The 16,906-nt window shown below is 44.3% G+C and overlaps 2 protein-coding genes across 3 annotated transcripts; both read right to left on the reverse strand.

Annotated features, from left to right (window-relative positions):
- Window positions 1–6,277: 6,277 nt before the first annotated feature.
- vbp1 (von Hippel-Lindau binding protein 1) lies at window positions 6,278–10,756 on the reverse strand. Its single transcript, XM_076725252.1, has 6 exons — window positions 10,654–10,756; window positions 9,251–9,375; window positions 8,912–8,978; window positions 8,486–8,584; window positions 8,094–8,232; window positions 6,278–7,138 (listed from the first exon to the last, which is right to left on the reverse strand). Exons 1-6 carry the CDS (start codon window positions 10,732–10,734, stop codon window positions 7,062–7,064), a joined length of 588 nt encoding a protein of 195 aa, XP_076581367.1. The 5' UTR covers window positions 10,735–10,756; the 3' UTR covers window positions 6,278–7,061.
- Window positions 10,757–11,812: 1,056 nt separating this feature from the next.
- On the reverse strand, window positions 11,813–16,906 carry LOC143317211 (E3 ubiquitin-protein ligase TRIM39-like). 2 transcript variants are annotated; one of them, XM_076725250.1, is made up of 8 exons: window positions 16,846–16,906; window positions 14,910–15,500; window positions 14,467–14,562; window positions 13,648–13,881; window positions 13,174–13,321; window positions 13,020–13,046; window positions 12,642–12,817; window positions 11,813–12,541 (listed from the first exon to the last, which is right to left on the reverse strand). In XM_076725250.1, the coding sequence occupies exons 2-8, from the start codon at window positions 15,495–15,497 to the stop codon at window positions 12,164–12,166; spliced, it is 1,647 nt and encodes a 548-aa protein (XP_076581365.1). In that variant the 5' UTR covers window positions 15,498–15,500; window positions 16,846–16,906; the 3' UTR covers window positions 11,813–12,163. The 2 variants fall into 2 exon arrangements, with proteins under 2 accessions (XP_076581365.1, XP_076581366.1); XM_076725251.1 differs by lacking the exon at window positions 16,846–16,906 and adding an exon at window positions 15,823–15,882.

Consider the following 16,906-nt stretch of genomic DNA (forward strand, 5'->3'; position numbering starts at 1 on the left):
CAGAGTATTTTTACACTGTTCCATTGGTACTTTTACTGAAGTAAAAGTACTTGTTCCACGTTTCCACCCTGAGGATGCTGGTGAAGACTTTGAGAATTATTGGCACTCTTAGTTAAAGAAGTATTTCATTTTTTATTTTTATTTATTTATTTATTTATTTATTTTCAACTACATCGTGTTTGGAAGAGAATGTGCGCGCGCGCGTACATGTAATGTGCGTGCGTGCAAGCGCGTGCGCGGGCGGGTGACGTCACATGACATCAAAGCGCGACTTTAGAACGTAGAAAGCCACGCAGCCTGTGAGAGTCAGGATCAGATCTCACAGCACGGAACACGAAACTATCGAGACCAGTACGAATCACAGACAATGTTCGAGGCACAAACACGCGAGGTTTCTGAACACAATCGTACACGGACACTACAAGAGATGGAGAACATTTCTGAGGTCACCACGGTCGAGCCTTTTCGATCCGCGTCTCCTGAGACCCCTCCAGCCTCTGCTGGGGGGTCCGCACCGAAGGAGGGACAGGAGCTCCGGCTCTTTGTCACCCTGCTGACCACCAGAGTGTTGGTCAAGTGCAGCGCCTTCCAGGAACGCAGCCTGGAGGAGTGGACCACGCACATCAAGAGACTCCGAGACGAAACGATGGAGGGTCTGTCCCACATCACAGACTTCGTCTGGCAGGGGATGAGACGCAGCACAGGGTCCGGGCTGGAGTCCAGCTTGGGCCGGCAAAGCTGCAGAGTTCCCTGTCAGAAGAAGATGGGACCGCACAGAGGCGCGGTGATCAACACTGCGTCCTCACAAGAGTCGCTGCAACAAGACTCCCGAGGCTGTGCGGCCCCTCCCGCTGTCATGCAGGTGTTGTTTTTTTTTTGGAGCAGCAGCTGGAGGCTCAGAGGGAACCGTTTCCTCCAGGAACCTGAGCCAAACAGCAGCGCTGTGATGCAGGATGAAGGAGCGACTTCACGGACTCAGAAATGCTGTGCTCTTGTACTTTAAGTGTAGTATTGCAGGAAAATGTCCCGTCAGTGTTTTTTTTCTTCTTCTTCTTTTTAAATTCTATCACGTTACCGCTGGGTGGAAGCACCTGTCAGCTGCTCGTGTGCATACCTGCACAAATGCATTGAGTTCAAATCCTTCAGCGTATTTTTACACTGTTCCATTGGTAATTTTACTGAAGTAAAAGCATTTGTTCCACCGTTTCCACCCCGAGGAGGCTGGTGAAGAGTTTGATCAACATTGTCACTTTTACTGAATGATTTCATTTTTTTTTTTTTTAGTAACGTGGTTGCAGGAGTACGTGCACTAGTGCGCGTGCGTGTACGTGACGTCACAGGGCATCATGCGCGACTTTAGAATGTAGAGACATCAAAGCCACTCAGCCTATAAGAGTCAGGATCAGGTCTCACAGTGCAGAGCATTGAAGTATCAGGACCAGTACGAATCACAGACAGTATCAGAGGCACTAACAAGAGTTTTCTGAACACAATCGTACACAGACACTACAAGAGATGGAGAACATTTCTGAGGTCACCATGGTCGAGCCTTTTAGACCCACGTCTCCTGAGACCCCTCCAGCCTCTGCTGGGGGGTCCACACCCAAGGAGGGACAGGAGCTCCGGTTCCTTGTCACCTCTCCAGCCACTGCTTGGGGGCCCACACCCGAGGAGGGACAGGAGCTCCGGCTCTTTGTCACCCTGCTGACCACCAGAGTGTTGGTCAAGTGCAGCGCCTTCCAGGAACGCAGCCTGGAGGAGTGGACCACGCACATCAAGAGACTCCGAGACGAAACGATGGAGGGTCTGTCCCACACCACAGACCTCGTCTGTCCGGATCTCAAGACCACCAGGAAGGTGAGCAAGAATGTGATGAAAGAGCTGAAGAGGAAGTTCGGCAGCAGGCGGCAGCTGGAGGCTCAAATCAAATTAGAGGATCCAGCTGTGGACGCGACCGTCGTCAGGACTCTGCAGGACTGCATCAGGGATTTCAATGCAAGGCCAGCAGAGGAGGAAATCCCCGACGATTCCTGGAAAACTGTATTGAAATATATACTCATAGAAATAGGCCTTTTTGTGGGTTGGTTGGGCGTGTCCTTCTTGGTTGGCTTAATGTAGAATTTTACTGACACGTGTCAAACATATTCCACAAAGGGCCGAGTGGCTGAAGGTTTTCTCCGGGTGCTCCGGTTTCCCCCACACTAATTTACATAGTAAAATTGTAAATTGTATTTTCTAGTGAATGTTTACTCAGGTTATATTCATCTTATCAGACCCAGCATGGTATAAATGCTAGCATCATTTTTAGAAGTCAGGAAACTTGGAAACATGTTAAAATCAATAAACAAAAGGGTTTCAAGGCAGCAGTCTCATTTTGCAGCAGACCAATGCACCAAATTCAAGTATTATTATATGAAGTAGTAAGAGTATTTGGTTAAAAATCGAGCCAATCCCGCCCCCCTGCATCAGGTTTCTGGAGCGTTCATCCAGCTGTGGCTGCTGAGGAGCTTCGACCGCAGCCTGGATTCAAACGAGTCCCACCTTGAACATGATCTGGTGGTGTTTGCTCAGAGTAGTTGCCTGACTGTCTGTCATACTGTCAACATGAGTCACACCACCACACACGCACTTGTTCTACAGTATTTGTTGAACTGATATTTTACTTGTGTAGAGGATCTGAGAAGTTCCTCTGAATCAGCCTATGAGGAGGTGATGAGTTATGGGCAGTGGAGAAAAATGACAAAGTATATTTACTCCTGTACTGTTCTTAAGTACAGTTTTGTGGTACTTTATACTTCTACTCCACCATGTGTCAGTATTGAACTTTTACTACATTAATAATACTACATTAATAATAACATAGCATTAATAAAAACTACTAATTAATAACTACATTAGTTTCACAACTGTTGAGACTTTCCAACATTTGACCATGAAAATCACAGATTAGAGAAATAAAAAACAACTTCTTCTTTTTCCCATTAATCAGCTCCCGATGAGATCGATGTACATCTTAACTACTACATATTATATTATAATATACACTGATGTAAAACTCATCATATACAATATAATGATACATCAATACTGTTATTTTGATAGTATGAATACATTTTACAGATACTACCTATGTACTTTTACTGAGGTGTGATTATGAATGCAGGACTTTTACTTGTAACAGAGCATTTTTACACTGTTCCATTGGTACTTTTACTGAAGTAAAACTGAAGTACAAGTACTTGTTCCACGTTTCCACCCTGAGGATGCTGGTGAAGACTTTGAGAATTATTGGCACTTTTAGTCAAAGAAGTATTTCATTTTTTATTTTTATTTATTTATTTATTTATTTTACTACATCGTGTTTGGAGGAGAATGTGCGCGCGCGTGTACATGTATTGCGCGTGCATGCAAGCGCGGGCGCGGGCGGGTGACGTCACATGACATCAAAGCGCGACTTTAGAACGTAGAAAGCCACGCAGCCTGTGAGAGTCAGGATCAGATCTCACAGCACGGAACACGAAACTATCGAGACCAGTACGAATCACAGACAATGTTCGAGGCACAAACACGCGAGGTTTCTGAACACAATCGTACACGGACACTACAAGAGATGGAGAACATATCTGAGGTCACCATGGTCGAGCCTTTTCGATCCGCGTCCCGAGGAGGCTGGTGAAGAGTTTGATCATCATTGTCACTTTTACTGAATGATTTCATTTTTTTTTTTTAGTAACGTGATTGCAGGAGTACGTGCACTAGTGCGCGTGCGTGTACGTGACGTCACAGGGCATCATGCGCGACTTTAGAATGTAGAGACATCAAAGCCACTCAGCCTATAAGAGTCAGGATCAGGTCTCACAGCGCAGAGCACTGAAGTATCAGGACCAGTACGAATCACAGACAGTATCAGAGGCACTAACGCGAGTTTTCTGAATCACAGACGATATTAGAAGCACTAACACGCAAGTTTTCCGAACACAATCGTACACAGACACTACAAGAGATGGAGAACATTTCTGAGGTCACCATGGTCGAGGCTTTTAGACCCACGTCTCCTGAGACCCCTCCAGCCTCTGCTGGGGGGTCCACACCCAAGGAGGGACAGGAGCTCCGGTTCCTTGTCACCCCTCCAGCCACTGCTTGGGGGTCCACACCCAAGGAGGGACAGGAGCTCCGGCTCCTTGTCACCCCTCCAGCCTCTGCTGGGGGGCCCACACCCGAGGAGGGACAGGAGCTCCGGTTCCTTGTCACCCCTCCAGCCTCTGCTGGGGGGCCCACACCCGAGGAGGGACAGGAGCTCCGGCTCTTTGTCACCCTGCTGACCACCAGAGTGTTGGTCAAGTGCAGCGTCTTCCAGGAACGCAGCCTGGAGGAGTGGACCACGCACATCAAGAGACTCCGAGACGAAACGATGGAGGGTCTGTCCCACACCACAGACCTCGTCTGTCCGGATCTCAAGACCACCAGGAAGGTGAGCAAGAATGTGATGAAAGAGCTGAAGAGGAAGTTCGGCAGCAGGCGGCAGCTGGAGGGTCTAATCAAATTAGAGGATCCAGCTGTGGACGCGACCGTCGTCAGGACTCTGCAGGACTGCATCAGGGATTTCAATGCGAGGCCAGCAGAGGAGGAAATCCCCAACGATTCCGGGAAAACTGTATTGAAATATATACTCATAGGAATGGGCCTTTTTGTGGGTTGGTTGGGCGCGTCCTTCTTGGTTGGCTTAATGTAGAATTTTACGAAGACACGTGTCAAACTCATTCCACAAAGGGCCGAGTGGCTGAAGGTTTTCTCCGGGTGCTCCGGTTTCCCCCACACTAATTTACATAATAAAATTATAAATTGTATTTTCTAGTGAATGTTTACTCAGGTTATATTCATCTTATCAGACCCAGCATGGTATAAATATATGAATGCAGAGTTGACCAAAAAACAGGAAATGCTGAGCTCACTTCCAGGACTGGGTCCTTCATCCCAACAGCTGTCAGACTGCTGAACTCCAGCTCTCTCAGTTGGTGTGTATTTCTTTCAGGTGTGCAATAATATTATTTATTATCCATATTGGCAACAGCATTTTTATAAACTGTATATATTGTGCATATGCATAGACTGGACTCATGTGTCACTGGGAGTTTTTCTAATAAGAATATTGGCAATAGCACTTTTTAATGTGCAGTAGTATTTTATGGCATTTTGTATTTTTATAATCTGTACATAATGTACATATACAGTGGTGTTTCAGTTCTGTATCCTGTACACTTTTTTATCTTGACCCTTTTGTAACACTTGCTGGCTGTAATGACTTAATTTCCCCATTGTGGGATCAATAAAGTTTTATCTTCGAGGAGTGAAAAGTTCAATCTTCGCCTCTGAGATGTAGTGGAGTGAAAGGATAAATTTTAAACAAAGTACCTTCAATTTGTGCAGTAATAGAGTAAATATTCTCCGTTGTATTCCTCCACTGTCAGCAGCCCCACTCTTCAGTCAGTGACCTTATGCGCTGTGCTGCAGTTCCACATGTTACCACTGGGTGGAAGCACCTGTCAGCTGCTCGTGTGCATAACTGCACAAATGCATCGAGTTCAAATCCCTCAGCGTTTCCTCCACTCGCTGCTCAGTGAGGCTTCTCTGTGCAAAGCTGGAGGAGGACGAGATGCGTGAAAGGAAAACGGTCACAGTTTGGGGGAAGAGCGAAAAGTGTGAGACAAAAGCTGCAGGAGAAAGAAAAGGAGGGATGACCTGAGAGGAAGATGATCTGCAGCGCTTCAGCAACACGTGATACAGCGGAGGTCCACTTACTTTTCACTGCGCCGAACGGTTTTATTATGTTGCTGCAGCCTCCTATGGAGGCCCGCGAGTGTCAAAGGAATAATTAAAGCTTTTCATTCATTGACATTTAAAGGGACAATTTAAAAAAAAAAAAAAAAATCAGCAACAAATTTACAAATATATTAATCAATCAACACACAAATTAGAAAGGGATTTTCATAAAATTACAGTCAATATATCAGTTCAGTCATGTAATCTATGGAGTCATGCATTTGTAAAATATTTTATAAATTCCTGTTTATTTTCCAATCTGGTATCAATTAGTGAAATGCTTTCTAATTATTTCCATGACACCAGTGGTCCTCCATACCGTCCATCTACTTCTCTGTAAACAGATGATACTCATCTATCGTTCTCATTCAGCACTTGACTCCAAACACCTTTTCTAACCTGCCTGTTGGGATTTCTCATGAGGAGAAGAAGAAGAATAAAGACACAGAGCTGCAGGTACACGTCTCACCTCTTTGCCCAAATGGTCTTCTTTTACTTCGTTCATAGTTTAATGAATACAGTGAGAGACAAATAAATACAGGCAGAGCAGCGGCTAGAAGGGGAGGAGGAGGAGGAACCGGAGAGGAGAGGAAGAGATGGTTGAGTGTGGAAAGTCAAGGGACGGAGGAGGAGGTGGAGGAGGAGGAGGAGCAGGTCTACATTTGATCCCTGTGAACTCCTAAAAGTCCTACTTTTATTCTGCATTCTTCTGCTGCGATCATCCCACAAGCCTGGTTCTACCGAGCACGACGGCAAGTGTGCGTTTCAAGAATGAACAACTCAAGTAAAAACTCCCACGTGTGAACGTCGCTGCAGGTCGAGAAAGAAAAAAACAAAACAAACACAAGTGCAGGTGAGTCAGGAGGGAAAACGCAGGGAGGAGGAGACGAATGGAGAGAACCCTCGCTCACAATCTGCCAAAGATAACATACCGAAATCATTAAAAAGAATACAAAAATTGCCTCGTTGCCTTTGTTTTTTTTTGTTAGTTTTTACTTGAAAAAATACTTTAAAAAGTAACAAATCAACAGAAAACAGAAGTGGTGGAACTTTGAGCTCGACGTGACCGAGGGCAGCGTGTTGGAACGCAGAGCGATGAAGCGTGCACGCGTTCGAGACGTCTGAGAGGCGCCCTCGAGTCCGCCGAGCTCCGGGCTGAACATACAAATGATTTGGGGGTCCGTTTGTTTCTAAGGGGACGATGGTTAGCAGGAGGGGGTGTGGACGCCGTGCTGTCGATATTAAGACTTGTCTGCTGACTTGAGGAGGTTTTCTTTGCTCCTTCTCTTCACGTCCCAGTTGTAGACTCGTGCCATGTCTGAGGGAGCAATGAGTTAAAGAAAAGCAGCGGCGGAGCACCGTTTTTATGTGTTGAAGCTGGAGGCGTCCAACAGCTTAAGCTTTCAGTTATTGTTAACTTGTGCTTAAACTGTAAACCCAGCGAGCCTGAACTCATTTATCCAACAGGCTGCATCTGATGGTGCTGTCAGTTTGAAGAGTATCTGATAATGACCGACGCCTGAATCTGTTTGTGATAAAAGAACACACTGAATAACATCCACATGGAAACATTTCACTCTGCAACCACAGTCTATCCGCCTTAACCAACTAACAGTCTCATAAAACCAATGCTGTGCATGAGGTCTATTAGCTGCATTTAATCAATGCACAGAAACAACAAATACTCAGAAGGTGGTCAGTCAGATATTTAAGGTGCTGGACAAACAGCTTTGATGTGTTTTCTCGCGTAACTCGAGTCTCTAGTGAGGCAGTTGTGAATTTGGATGTGCAGCCCTTCAGAGGAAAATTAAAACATCTCTTTGGCTTCACATTCAAACACTTTTTGACCTGTTAATTTTGTTTTTCTTATCATTTGCTCTGCTAACTTGTCAGAAAACATCAGCAAACAGACAAAACAGAAGCAAAGCAACAAAACGTTGCACGAAGCACAAACGACAACGCAAACTGTTTCCAGGGGACACTAAAAAGTGACGCACGCCGCTGGGCCACGCCTATCGTTGCCAGGGTTTGTGGAGTCGGCTGTTGTTAGAAAATGACCTCAAAAAGTTCTTCGGTGGGACAACAAGCGCATCCAGGCATGCGCATCACCTTTTAGTGTCCCCTGGAAACACTTTCTGTTGTCGTCTGTGCCATTTGAAGCTTGTGAGGGCGTCTCCTCAGTTTTTTTGTCTTTTGTCTGTTTGCAGTACGTTGAGCTCTCAAAGCCACAGTAAAAACCAGGGACCTGAGTGGGCGACACGGTGGAAGGATACTGACTTCAGTGGTGGTGAACTGGTCTCGCAGGAAATCCAGATCGTCCTCGAGTGTCTCTAGGTTACGGGAGGCTGTGGATAGGTTCTTCTCTAGGAGAGCCTGAGCTTCATCGATGTCGTACTCTAACATGACGTTAGCCTTTTGGGGGGGGGGGGGGGGGCAAAGATGTAAAGAGGACTGGAGTTATGGTCTTTCTTTTTATCATTCTTCAGGGTCTTTTTGAAGGACGTACAAGTAATTTTAGAAGTTTTGTCCACATGATGCCAAAATGATGCCGTACTTTGGACCATTTTGCTTTTTTATCCATGTCCATAAAACGTCTCTGGCGTGTTTCTGTGATTAAACACTACAGGCGGTCGATGAATCAGACTTTAATCCGAGCTCTACTTACCCCTAACCATAGGCAGACTTTGTCGGTGGGCGGCACTGAAGCCTTGCAGTAAACATTGTCGGCCAATAGGAAGTGTGTCTCCATGGGATCTGTGGTGTCCTGGGAGGACAAAAACATTTCAGCAAACCGGTCTAAAGTCCTCTGTTTTCACTTTGTCAAACTTTATGTCATAACTGGGATTTTTAATCTTAAAGGAAGTCCATCAGAAATATTGATGATACTGTGCTTTGCTTTTTTTTACATTGTAATGATGGGTGTGGGTGCCCATCTGAAGACGAAAGAGCAGAATCTCTGGAGTTTTGCAAGATTTAACTGCATCCCTTGTTGGAAAATCTACAAGTTTGGGACAACTAGCAGCCAGATTTACTGGGATTAAAGTCAGTTTTCCGTAACACTTCAGTGCTGCTCCACAAAGACGATACACACCTTTTTCTTCTGCATGTGTCGGAGGATTTCTAGTGTCTGTGTGATTTGTGGGATCTGGCTTTTCAACCTACGTATCAAGAGAAGAAGACGGCATTAAGTCAGTGACGTAGAGTTTTCAGCACACGGCAAAAAAAAAGAATCACCAGATTTCCCTGAAAAAATGATGAATTTAGACAAAGGTGTGATATTTTCTCTTTAGGCCACATCAACCTTTAAAAAAACTGACTCAAAACCTTTAATTGATTATCAATAGCAGGCCATTAATGTGACATTTCAAAATCTGAAAGGACGCAGTGGACTCAGAGACGCCCGGGGACACGCCCGATTCGCCGGCGTTACCTGATTTTCTTTTGAGACAGGTTGAGCTCCATGTATTTATATTTCTGGTAGTGCTCGTCCAGCTTCTTCAGCACTGCATCTGCCGTCTCATTGCCCGGCTGCTTCATAAAAGAATCGACGTCCTCCTGTGAAGTCCAGCAGAGCAGAGAGAGCGAGCGGTGAGCCGAGACATTAAAGCATCTGAGTGATGAACATTCAGTATATTTTGATTATTATCACAGAACATGAAGAAAACTATGCAAATATTCAATTTCAGAAGCTGAAACTAATGAATCGTTTACATCTTTGCCTAGAAAATGCTTCTAATTATTAATCAATTATCAGAATTGTCAGCTAAATCTGATTTAAATTTTGCGATCGAATTATCTGATGATTGATTGATCATTTTAGCTTGACTGGGGACATCAGGTTTGGAGGATTAATAGAAGCCTCAAAAGAAAATTATTCATCATTTCACATAAAAAAGGGGATAATCTAAATGATCAGTCACAGTCAATCAACGAGCCTGTGATTAAATAACAAATTTAATCAATTAAATGTCCCAATTATGTGTCAGAGCAGTAATTGTGGAACAATAACAGTATAATAAAATAATTAAAATGACTGTCACCAAAATGTTTTTATAGATATCACAAGCATAGTTTTGTTTTCTCCTCTTCGTTTCTTGGGTGGGACACATCATTTGCTCACCTGCTCACAAAACTAGTAGTGCTTTAATCTATGTGGGACAAGACATCAATAGACTAATCCCATACGAATAAGAGTACGTTTTATAGAAGTAGTTGCTCTGTAATCGTTTTGTGACCCCTCAGATTTATCTTGGGACCCCTTTTTGGGCCCCAAGCCCAAACCTGAAAAGGGCCATGGCAGCATTAGGATGTTAATTACATATTATTAGGCTCATTTTGACTCCCTGCGGCTAAACAACTGTTTAAACGAGCACAATATACAACCTGTACTTGACACCATGATAAATTAAGCCTGACAGTCTGTGTGCATCGTTGGACTGCGTATTAAAATGAAGTTAAAGAAGATATGAGAAGAGGCTAACGCTATTTCAAATGACAGCAAGAGCTTCATTAGCAAAGCAGCTCTCGGCTAGGCTAACTGGCTAACCTGTAGCTAACTAAAACCCCCAAAAAAGCCCAAAGAGGAAACGAGGCACACTGTAAATCAGTAGCCGCTAGCACACAGGCACGCTAATGTCCATACATGGACGGGAGCAGCCGCCCAGCCTGCACACACAGCAGGATTAACTGAGCTAGCTCTCTTGCTAATTAGCTAACTAGCTCGTAGCCAGCATGACGCGCCCATAAACGGGCTCCGAGTACAAAAGTGTGTTTTCAACGGCCTAATCCCATCGTAGACACGCGACAAAGAAAGAACTGCCAAGGTGTACGTACCACAAACACAGCTTCGGGGATCCCGAGATGCTTTTTCTTTGTCGCCTGTACGGCATTGCTGTTGTCTATGGTCGCCGCCATCTTGGAGAGAGGCTACTCCTTCCTTCCTTACGTACAAGTCTCAAGAGGCGAGAGGAGGCGCGGCTGCCTCTAGTGGCCACAGGCTGCAACTGCTGCTTGTACCACTACCACCCGTACCAGCCTTATTATATTTGCTAAACTTGCTATAGAATGGTCCTTTTTTTTTTTTTAAAGTTTATGCTCAGTTTCCAAATGGATTTTAGTTATTTTATTAGTCTATTTTACATTATACAGATTTGCACAATAAAAAACAACGGTAGCCTCCTCCACATTACACACACAGGGAATGTCTAAACAATAGATATAGAAAAGGAAATACAATAGATTGCATCTACAATTGATTAGAACTACTGTGTCCAAAAAACAAAAAAGAAAAAAAAATCCATTGTGCATGTTTAAGCAATCTTGTAAGAGGAAACTCAGCTATACAGCGCAGTTTGCACAGTTTATTTGTTTCTCATCAAATGCTTCCTTCTCCATCCTCCTTGCATGGTTCAGAAAAAGGCCTCTAAGAATGCAAAGCACATGGAAACGTGAAATGTCTGTCCGGACTGATGCAAAGTTTTTGCAAAACAGAAAAGGTTTCTGGGCTAAGAGTAAAATAAGTTTTCCTTTCTTATTTCAAAAACAAATCATTGTAGACCGTCATGCTTGTCAAGGCATTACTCTTTCAATTTTTTTGAAGGAGTGATAACCTTAATTCATCACTAAGGTTAAAGTTGTAATAAAAAGTAAATCAGCACTCCCTGAATGCCTCTGTAGTGTCTAAATTCAGTTAAAAATCTGCATCGCAAATGCACGGTACAAAGCTGTCCTAAGCCTGTGGAGAGGTGTTCATGACGGCATGATTCGGGGTTTGGATGCAAACTCTCCTTAAATTACAAAATAAACAAATAAATAAAAATCACTCAATACCGTTTTGATTTTATTGGCACTTGCAATTCAAGGTCAATCCAGTTATAATAACACGTGCAACCCTGCATAACATTTTAAAAGTAAACCAAACGTCATCACATTTGAGTGTATTTTAAGAGGCATAAAAACCCCCCAAAAATATTGCTTTAAATTCTTTGCTGATTCATATTTTCCTCTGTTTATTACCATTAGGACAGGCCTACTTCCTATAGTGGAATACGTTCAGGAGAAGTTTTAATTATTTAAGCAGCTGCTGGTGTTTTAGTGTTTAGCCTGCGATGTTGGCCTGCTGTGAGCTGCTTCATATCTTACATGGTTTCACTCATTACTGAACCCCAATCCATAAGTAGCATCTATACCACCACGGTCAGAAAGGTTAAAGGTCATGACACCTTGTGTTGAGTGGGACATTACAGTCTTTGAAAACTGTGCATGTACAGTAGAAACCAAGATACTGTACTATTCAATACTGGATCAGTTCTTGAAGCTTCCCAATGCATTCAAAGGCTCATCCTCAAGCCTGTGTCTCATGATTGACAGCTGTGATAATCAATGGCGCCTTATTCTTCCTTTCATCGCAGACGCCCGGGCTGAAGAAGGGGAAGATCCTCTCCGAGAACAAACACCCAGTGAAGGTGTAGATGTGAGACCCGGCCTCCACGTCAAAGAACGACACAGTGCCGTCCTCGTAATCCGTAAACACTCCCACAGTCTGCGGCTTCTCCTTTAGAGATAGAAGGACCGAGGGGGAGTCCAAAGCGCGGTACTCGTTGCCGCTCCGCAGCCGCACCGTCCAATAGCCGTTCTCCGGCTTGGAGGTGATCATCCCCTTCCTGTTGACAGACTCCCTCACGACACCCAGGTCCCAGAAGGTCTTCGTTCCCACGGCAACCTGATTGACGATGCAAGACGACATGAAACACTGAACGTGAAAACATCTCACGGCAACTGTATTTATAATAAATGAATCCATCAACAAACAAGACGCTGACCTGGAAGTAGAACCTCCCAGACAGGTAGCCTCTCTTGGCCACGACGCAGATGACGGGGTCGAAGCGTTGGGGGTTGTCAGGCACAAGGTGCAGCAGCTCGCCGCGGCCCGCCTGCTTTCCATCAGCTGACAGGATGATGTTTGGATGGGCGGTGTCCGGGTCTAAAACCACGTCAACTAGGCAGTTCACATGGAGAGAAGTTAAATTAATGCAAACTCTGCTGCAAATACAAACACTTTACCAACAGGAATACTACACTCTGCTACTGCCACTGCTGCTACTAATACTACACCTCTACGAGTCATAAAGCCATGAAACTACACCTTCTTCTTCTACGTGTTCTTGCCTTTTAGTCAGCTAAAAGGTGAAAGGTCTTACCTTCATATCTCTGCATCTTCTTCATCTCTGTCAAGAAGATAATGCTCTATTAGATTTGGCAGTTTCAGTGACACATAGTGAAGGCTGAATTAACAGGTGTCACATGTTAATATTTGACGGTTGCTGCACAGAATACCAGTTCAGCTCACTTCACCTTCCTTCTTCAGTCTGTCCAGTGTATTTTTCAGGGTGTTGTCCACTTTGGAGAGCGCTCTCCTCATCGTTCCCACACAGAGTTCAGGGTAGACGCTGATCTCCATCCACTCCCTGGTGGGTGGAGTTGACATAAGAGAGGGCGACCTCTACGAAAGGGGAACACAGTGAAGAATCTGATTCTGAGCTGCCGTGTGTGCCAACATACTTTGATTTTTGGAGTTTGACTGATCTAAGATTCTCTAAACACGGCCAATATTTTTGTACTAAAAAGGCTGAAATGATATATTTTCTGCCATCTTTAAAATGAAACTACAAATTGCAAGAAATTTCATCTTAATCATGGTGGAAAAAACCCTGAAAACATGGTGCCAAAAGATGCATTTTTGATCTATTTCTTTCTTTTAACCCATTTCTGACACCTTAAATAGCCTTAAAACCCCTGTAGTCACCACAGGCTGAGGTTGATTGTAACCTGCAAGAGGTGCAGATGGTCCTCGGAGTTCCTCAGCTCCTCCAGCTCAGTGTTTCTGCTCTGCAGTTCAGTGATTTCCCGCTGCAGCTCGTTGACGAGCTCCTCTGACCTCCTCTCAGCTGCCTTCTGCTTCTCCTTGATCTCTGTGCGGACTTCAGTTTGTCTCTCCTCGATGGAGCCGATCAGAGACGTAAAGAGACGGTCGCTCTCCTTCATCTCCTGCTCTGCACTCATCTGGACGAGGATGAAAACATATGAACACTAATATGTACAATGAAAAAAAAAAAAAAAATAGAGAGTGCAGCACTTCTTCCCCCACCAGACCATGCCAAGTTTCTGCAACCAAGTCCAGTTGCCCTTGATTCAACCGTCCTCCATAACTATGACCTGGATGACCCAGAATCTTCTCAGACATGCATTTAAAAGCTTATCAGCGTGAACTTTATAATACCCAGAGACAAGATTTTACAACTCTGGAAACTCATTGCGGCTGCAGATATTTTATCTTTCCTCATGATGACCGTTAGGTAAACAGAAGAAATACTGCGCTCATGTTATAAATAATCAACCAGGAATGTGCACTTGCATGTATTTGATTGGCAGCTGCTGCACCTTGACCTTTTTTTTTTTTACTTTGATGACCCTGCATTGATGGAAAGTTTCCATTAAAACGAATGAGAGCTGCATGTTTTTGTGTAGCATTCTGAATGTAGCCTGAAGTGCAGAGCTTCGCAAAGACCATTTATTAACATACCACCATGTGACATTTCAGGGACAAGACCTTCAGACCAAAGAAGATTGAGGACCACTGGGACTCACTGTGCTGAGCTTCAGGCAGTTTTTGATCTCCTCCACTTTCCTCAGTCGATCCTGGATCATCTGTTGAAAATCTTCCTCAGTCGTCTTCATTAAGACCTAAACGAGAAGAACAGAAATTTAGACCTTCAGGTGGCAGACTGCAAGATTAATAGTACTAGCAAGTTAGACTCAGTCTTTCAGACAGACTGACATGGAAGTGGATGTACATGCACATGCAGAAATGGGACAATATTTAGGATTTCGTTGAACATCATACATTTCCCACCACCAAGGATTGAGAGACAGACTTTTGCATCATTACCTCAAGATGTGCAAGGGGATGATGTTTAATGTGTTAATTCCCACGACAATTAACATTATTATCAAAGTATCTGTACTGAAAATGTTGATTTTGCTCTCCCACACTGCCTAAACCCTTATAATACTGAATATACTCTATGCACCTTTCTCGCCTCGCTCTCGTCCTCTATTGTAACAGTCTGGTGATCTTTGTGCTCCGTCTCGGTGCAGAACTGGCAAACGCATTTCTGTTCGTCCCTGCAGAACATCTCCAGCAGCCTCTCGTGCCTCTTACACATCCTGTCCTGCAGGTTCTTCACCGGCTCGATCAGCTTGTGGAGCTTCAGGGTGGCGACCCTCTGGTGAGGCTCTAGGTGGGTTTCACAGTACGAGGTCAGGCACACCAGGCAGGACTTCAGGGCCCTCACCTGCAGGGACGTCGCAGCACAGACATCGCACAGCACGTCGCCCGGTTTGGCTGCGGACAGCGGCGAGGCCGACGAACAGATTATTATCTTCTTAAATGTGTCCGCCAGCTCTTTGAAGGCTGTGTTGATGCTTATTTCAGGCCGGGGGGTGAATGGTTTGTTACAGGTGGGGCACTGGCAGACCTCACTGCTGTCCCACACATTCTGGATGCAGGCCAGGCAGAAGTTGTGTCCGCAGGGAAGGGTGACCGGGTCGGTGAACACTTGCTGACAGACGGTGCACTGGAACTGTTTTTGTGGTAACATGTTACCTGAGGAGGCCATTGTCTGCAGAATAGTACACAAATTAAAAAAGGAAGTTAGGCGATCAATTGCTCCGGAGGACCTTTGATAGAGGAAGCACATGGAAGCAGATTTCTATCTGTGATCAGCTGACTACTTTCTGAGTCTTTGTTAATCATATAATATCCATAACTGTGTAAATATGTGGAACTATGCACATCTCACATGGACGTGGACTCATCCACCCTGCGCTGCTTGTTGTGCTTGGTGTGTTCGTCATTGTTCTCTCACCTACACACAAACACCAGACACACCTGTACTTCCCACAGAAAAAAACATTTGCATAATTACACAAAGCTGTCCTCACCAGAAAAATGGCTGTACGGATCAGCTTTGCAAGATTAACAACACAAGAACAAAGGTCCAGCACCACGAAGGCAGGCGGCAGGTTTTGGGAGTCATTGGCAATCGACCTATTCAGTCGTTCAGTAGGAGGATTATTTGAGAATCAGGTTTCACAAATAAAGTGAAAATTTGTAGTAAGTCATGACTTTAGAGATACAGAAATCAATTGTTAGCAAACATTTTTATGTCAACAAACTAGCTGTAACATTAGCAACCTGCTAACAGCTAGCTGGAAGTTACTGGCTGTAAATATTTTATTTTAAATATTAAAAGTTTATTTCCTGAAGTGCAAATCTCCCTTTAGTAAACACTGATTATGAAAGTATGAAGAACTGGAGCACCTGAAAACATATGCTAGCTAGCTAACTGAACACAACGGCTCAGCTCCAGGACAGTGACTCTGGAAGTGGCAGCAATTCACTGCCTTGCTCAAGGGTGAATCAACAAAGCTGCAGTTTGAAGCTACAGCCAGAAGCTAGTTAGCTTTGCATAAAAACAGAAAGCAGTGAGATGCTGGCCTATCTGTCTGCAGCAGCTCTAAAACTCACACGTGAACACATTATCTCATTTTTACTGCCTTAAAAGTGAACGTATTGTGATAAAATCCACTTATTCCCGTGCACACATTTAAATGACATGACATAGATCTGACACTATCTGCAGCTCTCATCATTCAGTCCAACAATAACCAGGAAATATGGTTTGTGCAGTCATATCAACTCAACTACTGGTCCAAAGCTGCTTTTGTTTAGAGGAAAAACAAGTTCCGCAGCAGAAAACTGAACCAGGTTTTGAAAATTAATACACAAAACAGCCACCACAAACCCCGTTAGACTACACTGAATGTTAATAAGTCAGTCTATGTGTACATACACTGTATTTGCAGACAGAAGGTGCTGTTCCTTCATGGCTATTTAAATTGGATAACTTCAGTCTTTTCCACAACACATTAGATCAGCTCTTACTGCGTATTGTTCATACTTACAGCTGCTTCTCGTAGGTGAAGCCGGTCAGTCACACTTCTGTCCTGAGTGCCGGCAGAGGAG

This window comes from Chaetodon auriga, chromosome 24, assembly GCF_051107435.1.
Source record: "Chaetodon auriga isolate fChaAug3 chromosome 24, fChaAug3.hap1, whole genome shotgun sequence".
In the NCBI taxonomy this organism is placed as follows: Eukaryota; Metazoa; Chordata; class Actinopteri; order Chaetodontiformes; family Chaetodontidae; genus Chaetodon; species Chaetodon auriga.

Excerpts from the sequence above, each read along its gene's own strand:
- vbp1 (XM_076725252.1), bottom strand. The coding sequence starts at position 10,734 with ATGGCGGCGACCATAGACAACAGCAATGCCGTACAGGCGACAAAGAAA. Across the intron at positions 8,585-8,911 it reads GACACATGCAGAAGAAAAAG|GACACCACAGATCCCATGGA; the intron begins GTGTGTATCGTC and ends TTGTCCTCCCAG. Across the intron at positions 7,139-8,093 it reads GTTCACCACCACTGAAGTCA|ACATGGCACGAGTCTACAAC; the intron begins GTATCCTTCCAC and ends TTGCTCCCTCAG.
- LOC143317211 (XM_076725250.1), bottom strand. The coding sequence starts at position 15,497 with ATGGCCTCCTCAGGTAACATGTTACCACAAAAACAGTTCCAGTGCACC. Across the intron at positions 13,322-13,647 it reads ACCATCTGCACCTCTTGCAG|AGGTCGCCCTCTCTTATGTC; the intron begins GTTACAATCAAC and ends CCCCTTTCGTAG. Across the intron at positions 13,047-13,173 it reads GGACAGACTGAAGAAGGAAG|AGATGAAGAAGATGCAGAGA; the intron begins GTGAAGTGAGCT and ends TCTTCTTGACAG.